Source organism: Trichechus manatus, unplaced genomic scaffold, assembly GCF_000243295.1.
Source record: "Trichechus manatus latirostris isolate Lorelei unplaced genomic scaffold, TriManLat1.0 scaffold00014, whole genome shotgun sequence".
In the NCBI taxonomy this organism is placed as follows: domain Eukaryota; kingdom Metazoa; phylum Chordata; class Mammalia; order Sirenia; family Trichechidae; genus Trichechus; species Trichechus manatus.
The window spans coordinates 10,066,862-10,077,453 of NW_004443950.1; the positions used below are offsets into that span (position 1 = coordinate 10,066,862).

A 10,592-nucleotide genomic window follows, 5' to 3' on the forward strand; every position below is an offset into this window, starting at 1 on the left:
AGAGGATATGGAATGTGTGGCTAATTGCCTCCATGAACAACTGCCTCCTTTGCCAGGAGACCAGAAGAACTGGATGGTGCCTGGCTACCATTACTGAACATTTTGATCAAAGAGTCCATAATAGATTTCTGATCAAAAGGGGGGAAATGTAGAGCAGAATTTAAAATTCTCATGAAATCCAGACTTCCTGGAGTCATGAAGGTTGGATAAACGCTTGAAACTTTGCCCTGAGATAATCTTTAAACCTTAAACCAAGATTATCCCCTGAAGTCTTCTTAAAACCAAACAATAGTTTAACTTTAGTAAAAAGTGTCTGCCTTAAGCTTATGCTCTTTTAGGAACTGTCTATACAGGATCAAATTGACAACAGCAACTTGTAAGATTAGATAGGAACCTTAAGGGCAGTGAATTTATGTTAATAGGGGAGGAACAACTCAGAAAAAGAGTGAGAATTGTTGCACAACTCAAAGAATGTAATCAATGTCACTGAATGACGTATGTAGAAACTATTGAATTGGTGTATGTTTTGCTGTATATATTTTCAACAATAACAAAATAAGTAAAATTACATAAAAAAGAATTATTGGAGACTCCAAACAGCTTTTGTTTATGTGGATTATATCTACCAAAAATAAATTACTTATTAAAAATTAAAACTGAGAAAAATTTGAAATTATCAATTTGTCTTAGGCTGGGTTCTCTAGAGAGGCAAAACCAGTGCAGCATATAAATAGAGAGATTTATATCAAGGAAATGGCTCACATGGTTGTAGAGGCTGGAAAGTCCTAAGTTCGTGGATCAGGATAGAGGCCTCTCCTGATTCACATAGCTGCAGGGGCTGTCAAACCCAAGATCGGCAGGTCAAAGAGCAGGGCTCTTGCTCACAGGCTGTGAAGATCAATGAATCCCAAGATCGGCAGGAAAGACTGCAAGGCTTCTCCTGATTCACGTAGCTGCAGGGGCTGGAGAACCCAAAATCAGCAGGTTGGAGAGCAGGGCTTTTGTTCATAGGCTGCAAAGATTGACAAATCCCAAGACTGGCAGGCAAGACCGAAGGTAAACTGCTAGCTTAAGTCCCAAGAACTGGAAGTCAGATGAATAGGGGCCAGTTGCAGGATCCAGAACGAGCAAAAGCTGTAGAGCCTTGCCAGAATGTCTGCTTATATTTGGATGCAGGCCACACGCCTAAGGAAACTCCCTTTCAACTGATTGGCTACTCATAGCAGATACCATCATGGGGGTGATCACATTTCAAATCTCAACAGGTAAGTGACCACAACATTATATGACAGCCAAAACACTGAGAGTCATGGCCCAGCCAAGTTGACACACAATCTTAACCATCACATAATTCTTTAAAAATAATAAATCTATTACATGTTAGCACAAATAATACTTATTCCAGAACAAAAATAATTTGGGAGAAGAGTGTTTTTTTTCCTACACTTTTGTAAATCTCTTTGATATCTGGCTTACTAGAGGGCAGCTGAATTCTCATATCTGCTTCTGCACTCAATCTGTTGCCATATGCAATTTTAGTTGAAGTATATGAAGAAAATTTTATCTTACACAGACGTAGTTGGGAAAGGTAGGCTATTTTAATGGACTTTTAAGGTAATTATGGATATCTCTCTTTGATACTACAAGTGATAGCTTCTCTTAAAGGTTAGTTGCAGTATGGAATCAGAAACCATGTCAATATACTCTGTTATATTAGGCGCTCCTTCGAAACCTTATGGGGCAGTTCTGCTCTGTCCTATAGGGTCGCTATGAGTCGGAATCGACTCGACGGCAACAGGTTTTTTGTTTCTGTTATATTAAAATCCATTGATCTGCCTTGTTCTTTGAATGGATCTTTTACTCATGCATGGTTCTGTAACATCATGTTTTGGTCACTTGGAAAATATTGGCTTATTGAGTTATGCAGATTTTCCTAATGTTGACACATTTCATTACACAAAAATTTTAAAATTACTCTCGTTAACATCACCACCCATCTCATTAGAAAAATATTTAAGTATTGGAACGCTGTCAAGCACAGAGTGGTGAATACAAATTTTCCAAAATTCTAATTTTCACTTGAAAGCTCAAATTTGATGGTTGCCTACAAATATTTCAGTTATTTTCCTTGAAGTGACGGGCTCACTTCATTTATTGTCAAGAAAATGTCTGCCAAATACCCGAGTTTGAATAACCGCAGTTTGTCTGTCAGTCATTCTTCAAGTAAAAATGCTGTTCTATAAAAAAGGGACTAGTTCAGTTGTCAGCTCCATCACAGAGAGCTTCTCCTTGACATAACCATTGTTGTTCGGTGTGCAGAAAAAGTGCTTTATGTGTACTTCCTATTTCATTACACAGAATATTTAAAAAACATACACTCAAAAGTCAAGATTTAATAAATAATTTTGACAGCTTCATCAAAGGCATTCTTAAGTGAAACTGGCTTTTTTCTTTTTGTTCTTCCTGTTAGTGTGTGGAAAGAGCCCTGGTGGTGGAGCAGTTAAGCGCTCGGCTGCTAACCAAAAGGTTGATGGTTCAAACCTACCAGCCACTCCATAGGAGAAGGATGGAGCAGTCTGCTTTGTAAAGATTTACAGCCTTAGAAGCCCTATGGAGCAGTTCTATTCTGTCCTACAGGGTCACTATGAATTGGAATTCGATTGGGCGGCAATGAGTTTTTGGGTTATGAGCGTGTAAGTGGTGAAGAACTAGGCCAAGTTTGTCTTTAGGTCCCTGTCCTGTCTGTTTTACTTTCAAAATATTTTTCGAGTCTGACCACTTCTCACTAAAACCCACTTTTACTTCCCTGGTCCAAGCCTCTGCCATTGCCTCTGGATTGCTGCACCAGCTTCCTAGCTGGAACCCCTGCTTCCACTATTACCACCCCGACAGTCCGTTCTCCACTCAGCAGTGACCTTCCCTAACCACACTATCCATAATAGCACCCCCTGCTCCATGGCTGTATTTTTCTTCCTAGCACTTATCATGGATATTATATAGTATCTGTTTCCAATTTCATTGATTTCTGCTCTAATTTTTATTATTTTGGGTGCTACAATTAGGACACCTCTTGCTTTTTTCCCATGTCTTGCAATTGTCAGTTGAGGTATTTGTTGCCCAGAATTTCCTGTCCCTTCCTGTCTGTGATGTGCATGGATCCAGGATGACTTTCTGAAACATTCAGCGTGACCGATGGGTCCTCAGTCTTTTAACCTGTTTATTTTATAGCTAGGGCACTTGGAGCCTTTTCTTAGTTAGTCAGTTATTTAGTTAAGACACACCCCCACTTGATTCTAGATAGGATTTAGAGTAGCTACCTTCTCATTCAGGAGCCCTGGTGGTGCAGTGGTTAACCGAAAGTTCAGTGGTTTGAACCTACTAGCTGCTCTGCAGGAGAAAGATGGGCAGTCTGCTTCTGTAAAGATCAACAGCCTTGCAAGCCCTATGGGGCAGTTCTACTCTGTCCTGTAGGGTTGCTATGAGTCGGAATCAATTCAAAGGCAATAGGTTTGGTTACAGCTGTGGTTATAATCCTGTTTGGGAGTGGGTTTTCTTTGTTATGCTAAGAGGCCGTATCAGTGTAGAGTGTGTTTTAAGCCAATCACCTCTGAGATAGAAAAAGAGCAGATTAGACCCAGAGAAGCAAACAGAGATGGGGGAAGACAGATGCCAAGCCACATGAAAATCGCCAAGGAACAAAGACATTCATCCAGAGCCAACAGAGAGAAAAAGCCTTCTTCTAGAGCCAGAGCCATGAATTTGGACTTGAAGCCTACTAAACTGTGAGAAAATAAATTCCTGTTTGTTAAAGCCATCCACTCGTGATATTTGTTATAGCAGCACTAGACAACTAAGAGGAATAAACTAAAAAACAAAGATATAAAGAAAAGATCAACAAAGACAAAAGATTATCCTGAAGACACAGATAAAAATGGAACTCTGGGGAGAATGATAAGAATAAAGACAGACGGCATGAGTAAACCATGTTAGGAATGGAAACAGCATGTTAACTTTTATTAAAAAAAAATCCATTATCGTCAAGTCGATTCCAACTCATAGCATCCCTAGAGGACAGAGTAGAACTGCCCCATAGGATTTCCAGGGAGTGGCTGGGGGATTTAAACTGCTGATCTTTTGGTTAGCAGCCTAGGTCTTAACCACTGCACCTCCAGGGCCCCACTTTTATAACAGAGAGTAAAAAGATAGCACAATAGTCCTTATGCTGCAACTGATCATGCAGCTGGCACAGGACCAGGCAGCATTTCCATCCATTGTGCATAGGATTGCCATGAGTCGGGGGCCGACTCCACCACAGTTAACAACAACAACAACGACTTGCTCTATTAGATGTTAAGACTTGTTATAAAGCTATAATATTTAAGATTGTGTGGAAATGGCACAGGGCTCGACAAATTGACCAACAGAGGAGAGATGTCAGAAAACAGTGCCAGGCGTATATGGAACTTTGCTATGTACCTGAAGTCACATTGCAGTTCCATGGGGAAATGATGCCAGTACAACTGGGGTATCCATGAGGGGGGAAAGTAGATTGACATCACGCACAAAAAAATGCTTCCCGATGGATTGAGGATTTAGGTGTAGAACAAACTTTAAAAATATGAAAAGAAAATATAGTAGAATAGTCTTCTGACCTTGGATGAGGGGAGGGTTTCTTAAACAAGACACAAAGAGCTCTAACTGTATAAGATTAATACTTTCGACTTCATTAAGATTAAAGCCTTCTGTTTATTCAAAAACACCGTCAAGAAATTGAAAACACAGGCCACAAATTGATAGAAGATATTTGCAATACATATAGTGAAAAAGGACTTAATATATAGACTGTTTTAAGAATTCCTTTATAGCAAAAAAAAAAAAAAAAAAACCCAAGGAACCCAACAGAAAAAAGAACAAAAGATACAAGCGTTAATTCAAACGGCCAGTAAACATGTGGCAAAAAGTCCTCAAACTTATTAGTAATCACGGAAATGCAAATTAACAATGAGATACCATTAGGTACCCACTTGACTGGCAAAAAGTTAAGGCTGACAGTGGCAAGTATTGGCGTGGACATGGATCAGTAGGAACTCATATACATGGCTGGTGTGAACGTAAACTGGTACAACCACCTTGGAAAACGATTTGGTAATATCTTATAAAGTTGGGCATTCATATACCCTCTGACCTTGCGATCCTACTCTTCGGTACACACGCTACAGAAACTCTTGCACATGTATTCAATATATTGTTTAGGCATACTTACATATGGATAAAACTATTGAATAAAGACCAAGGGAATGAGAAACACATCCCCTCCCTGGAAGCGAGAGAATGAGATAGGGAGGGGGAGACGTGTAGGTACATGCAAGATAATGGCGATATTCTCTTTCTTGTGTTGTGTGGCAAGTTTGATGGTATAAGGAAATACAGATTCAACTCATTTAATTAATTAATTAAATTTAAAAAGCTGCTACTTTTAAATTAAATACTTACCAATTCAAGGTTGTCCTGGGGGAAATTCACCTTAACAGACTTAAGGTATATGTGGTACAAATATTCATAATCCACCAATCTCAAAAACCGATGATTCAGTAATTTGACTTTCAGGGGGCAGTGGCTAATGAAATGCATTTCATTTTGATAAAAATTTTAACATTGTTGCACATAAGCTCTTTTCTTTTAGGGATTAAGCATATGGTAAACATGATATTCTGTTTTAAATGCTTTTAGGGAGATAAAAGTATTCTGTGGATGATCTATTTTACCAAAGACTTGCAAATCTAACACAGCTATCTGAGAGTAAAATGCCAAATAATGGCATGAAAACATTAAAGCATTTTTGTCCTTTTCAAACAAGTACAATGACCTACTGGATAAATAAATCAAATTTTCTTTCCAGAATGAGGGCATTATAATGCTTTCCAAAAAATTCTAATTTTTTTTTACTAAGCAGAGAAGATACCTAAATGGCAAAAAGCCTGATTCAAAGCTGTGCTCCTCATGGTACACATCGTACCATGACTAAGAAGCTTTCAAATTAATGAAAAACAGCGTAAAGAGGTGGCAACATGAGCTATTGACAAAACTCCTGTTCAGAGGGGTGTTGCATTAATGTCAAAGGCGTACCAGGAAGACGAGCAGTAACTGGGACACGCTTTGCTTAATAGTTCTGCTAGTGTTTTGCTTAACAGTTTAGCAAAACAGTGATGAGTATGAAACAATGTTTAGAAAATGCATGGTATACAAACGAGGGAGAAGTACTTGATTATTTTTTGTCCTATTAGTTTCATAAGAGGAGGGATTTTTAAATGCAGTGGAAGCTATTATTGGCATCTTTAAAAACCGTTTTCCAAAACTGCCAAGAGAACATGAAGACACATTTTCCAGAGCGGAAAGCAAACAAGTAGACTAAGACTCCAACCCATCACCCTCTCCCTGGATGAAACCCTCAGCCTCCCAGGTTCTGAGCATGGTAGGCAGGCTCATGAGCACCCCGAAAGCAGTCATCCGTTGCTATGGATTGAATTGTGTCCTCCTAAAAGTTAGGTGGAAGTCCTAACCCCTGTATTTGTAAATAGAACCTTGTTTGGAAATCGGGGTTTTCTTTTGTTATGTTAGTGAGGTCATGTCAGAGTAAACCCGTTGCTGTCGACCCTATAGGACAGAGTAGAACTGCCTCATAGGGTTTCCAAGGAGCACCTGGTGGATTAGAACTGCCGACCTTTTGGTTAGCAGCCATAGCACTTAACCACTATGCCACCATGGTTTCCCTACCAGAGTAAAGTGGGTCCTAAACCCAATCATTTCTGAGACGGGTCTTATAAAAAGAGCAGAATAGACACAGTGACACTTTACAGAGGGAAGAGACCATCTGAGGAACCATCTGTAAGCCAACGAATACCTGGGGCTACCGACAAGGAAGGCTCCTTCCCCAGAGCTGATGTCCTGATTTGGACTTCTAGCCTCCAAAACTGTGAGACAATTAATTTCTGTGTAATTTTTTGCATGCAGCACTAGATAATGAACTCAGCTCCTAATAGAAAGGTTGGAGGTTCAAGTCCACTCAGAGGCACCTGCGAAGAAAGGCCTGGTGATCTACTTCTGAAAAATCAGCCATTAAAAACCCCATGGAGCACAGTTCTACTCTGACATACAAGGGGCCACCATGCGTTGCAGTAGACTTGACAGCAACTTATTGTCTCTGACTCAGGCTTTCCTTTTTATCCATTCATCCCGCTTTCCATCAGCCATTCATCCACCTGCTCAATAAATGTCTCTTAAGCGCCTATTATGCCCAAGAGCCAGCAAGCCTTCTGTGGCTCCACGGAGTTGCATCTTACCACAAAGTTGTCAACTCCGTTCTGGAGTCCTGCATGTGTGCTAAAATCAAAGCTGCTCCCAGTGGTTTAGAGTCCTATGGTTTGGCAGAGCTGGTCTGGTAGTTTAGCGTGAACCTGCAGCAGACAGGCTAAAGGAAATAGTGTTGAGCCTCGAACAAACCACACTGGGAGTGTGGGAATGCTCACAAGGATTGGAAATACTAAACCCACCCAAGTTGCGGGCTTCCTCAGTCCTGTCAGACAAACTCTTGTAGACACTTGGCATTTGCGGTGTGGGTGCTGACGGGGGTAGACAGGTCATGGCCACAACCAGGCAGGACTTTGTGACTCAGCAAAAGAGGTATCTTCTCAACCCAGCCAGACCCGGGGAGAGCCAGGCTTTGGGAACAGCCAGCTGAGGTTAGGTAACAGGCAGGCTTTTCTTCCCAGCTACTCCTCAGTCCCCATGTCCAGACGTTTGCTGGGTGACACCATGGTAACCGTGATGCCACAATGGAACATTCTTCACAAGGTGGTAGAAGAAATCCCTGTGTTGAGCTCTGCTGTGTAAGGCCAGAGTGAGTTCATTTCTCCTTTAGCAGAAGCAGTTCACAGAAGAACTCTGCGAGCCATCCTGAAGACAAGAAACATCCGGTGTCATGAGCGGAACATGGTGACTTGGGGCTGCACCAGCGAGTCCCTTAGGCTATTGTGCATTGTTTGAGGCAAAGGTTTAGGCCTGGTGGTATGGCATATGGAGAAGCATGCCTGGGCTTTGGATGCAGACAGACCTGAGTTGGAATCCCACTAGCTGTGTGATGATCTTGGGCAGGCTATTGGATGTCTCTGAGCATCAGTTTCTGAATCTGTAAAATGGGGATAACCATAGTGTCTGCCTCACGGGATTATTGTGGGGGTTAACTAAGCTACATGCTGTGCTGTTACTATTTCAAAGTACTAGCTGTTACTAGTTAAAAGCAACCCACAGAGTTGACCTTAAGCCTGGTGTGGCCCTGTGCTAATCCCCTGCCTTTGTTTTCAGCAGCGTTTCATGGTGACAGAGTTAAGGTTGAATTCCAAGAGTCAAAAAACAACCCTTTCCAGAAACCCAACTTTCTAGGAAGCCCAGGCAGGGCTCAGGCTGGATTGAGGAGAAAACGGACCAGCGTGTGTTGCCGTCTCTCATTGGGCCAAACTTATAGATCGCTAACCGAATACCAGTGCTGGACAGCTGGACCCTGCCTCTTTACTGCACGGGACTGCACAATAGGGACATGACAGGTCCGCTTCTCAAGTCCTGGAACCTTGCCGGCAGAAAGGAAGGCGGCAGGACCTCTGACGTTGGGGGAGGGAGGGAGAACCCTGTCTGTGTTGGGGAAGATGACAGAACTGTTGGCTTTTCTGTCTTCTCAGCTGCCCATGGTGTCTGCCGCAGTTCTCTTTGGGGATGGCAGAGATGAGAGGCGTGCTCTTGTTACTGCTCTATGTTTCCCACTCTTCTGCCAGTGAGTACGGCGTCTTCTGGGATGGCTTTGGTTGAACGCGTAACACGGCTGAGGGGGTATCATCAGGCAAACAAAATGGTCCTTAATGCCCAGAGATGGAGGGACTCTGGGGGCAGATGACTCACAGCTTTGCTCTGGGCAGCGTGCATTGGTGGCAGGATCAGGAAAAGATGTGGGGCGTGGACGTAGGAAACTGTGACCTTGGCAGCCTAGTGTCAGGTCCGTCCTTAGGGCGGGAGTACGGATAGGGGAATAAGCTGTAGGCTAAGGAAAGGACCCTTGGACAAAGAGGGTCAGCAAGAAGCCTGCCTCCCTGCTCATAGCCCTTGCCCTGCTCTTCCCAGGGCACATCCGCCAGGTGTTGTCAGATCGGGGACGTCCTCCCTGCGCCTGGGCAGAGAGTGGGGCATGGGATGCATCTGGTGCACCTGGGACCCAGTTCCTCTACTCGCTTATACCTCAGCATTGCTGTTGCAATGAAGCCTTTATAATTAAATCAAAAGCGTGTCTAACCCCCAATTGCAGGGCTTGTCCCAGGAGCAGGGAAGGCAGGTGGCCTGGGCTTCTACTGTGACTCATGCCATGGCGACTGCAGGAGCCTCCGAGATGGCAGAAATGATAGCTATAGTCCCCTCTCCTTCCTCCAGGTCATCCAGGACTAAGAATTCCAGCCTAGAAGGGGCAGTGAAGAGGGGGCATCTGACTGAAGCAGGCTCTGTCCCTCTCTCTGCCCTCCAGCTGGTTCTGTCCCACTTGTCTGGGGTTGGATGGGAGACACAAGAGAACCCCACATACAGATGCACACACAGTCACACACAAAGAAGGGAACCCTCCACCTTCCTTAGTCTTCTCCACTTCCTTGCCCTCCTTGCACCCCCAAGGAGCCCAGAGGATGCCCAGAAACACACAGAAAGGGCCCTGGGTCCTCTCTTCTTCTTAAAACACCACAGCCAAGGTTCCCAGGGCCGATGTTTTGTCTTTAGGTCAGATTTCCTCACTCGGTCCTGGCCTTCCCGGGGTTTTGTGAGGTCAGATGAGCTAGCGGACCAGAGCTTTGAAAAAGCACGTGCATAGGTTCTTGCTGGGTTCGGAACCAGAAAAGCCAGACCTATTGCTGGGTCCCGAAGGACTGCTTAATGCCTTGCTCACCCGCCATGGGTTACGAATGTCCTAAGAAAAAATCAGACAGAGGATGAGGAGCCTGTTCTTTGGTGATTCTGAGACACTTAACAGCCTTGCAGACATCATCTTGCCAACGACCAGCTCTGTTCATAGTTCCAGCAAAGTCTCCAAGTGTCAGTTAATAAAGATGTTCGGTTGGCATGATGCCTTACATTAGAGAGGTCCTCTATAGCCCTTTAGTGATTTTAAAAGATTGTAAAGCTTGTATCTTTCTGTATTTACCATATTTGAAATTAAAACAGAGAAGATTTTAAAACACAGGAATACACAATCGCAGGATAACTTCAGTAGCCTCTGGAAAATTCTACTACATACTCAGGAGAGAATGAGAGTGACAAACAGCAAAGACGTCTTAGTGTTCTTACGAAAATGCTTGTTAACTATTAGGAGGCCCCCAAAAGGCTCTTTGGAACCCCTCCGAGGTCTCTAGAATACTAGAATACACTTTGAGAACTGCTAATGTACATAGATTTTACATACGGCCTAGCACATAAACACTTTTTCTTTTTTCCAGTCACCGTGAAGTCAACTCTGACTCATGTTGACCCCACGTGTGTCAGAGTAGAACTGTGCTCCACACGGTTTT

The 10,592-nt window shown here is 43.1% G+C and overlaps 1 protein-coding gene across 1 annotated transcript in view; it reads left to right on the top strand.

The window, feature by feature from the left end:
- The first annotated feature begins 8,766 nt into the window (after positions 1-8,766).
- PRSS54 (serine protease 54) overlaps positions 8,767-10,592 on the top strand; it is an 11,457-nt gene continuing 9,631 nt past the window's right edge. Inside the window, exon 1 of the mRNA XM_004371663.1 lies at positions 8,767-8,824. Within this exon, the coding sequence (XP_004371720.1) occupies positions 8,767-8,824 (58 nt within the window). The remainder of the gene's footprint in view (positions 8,825-10,592) is intronic.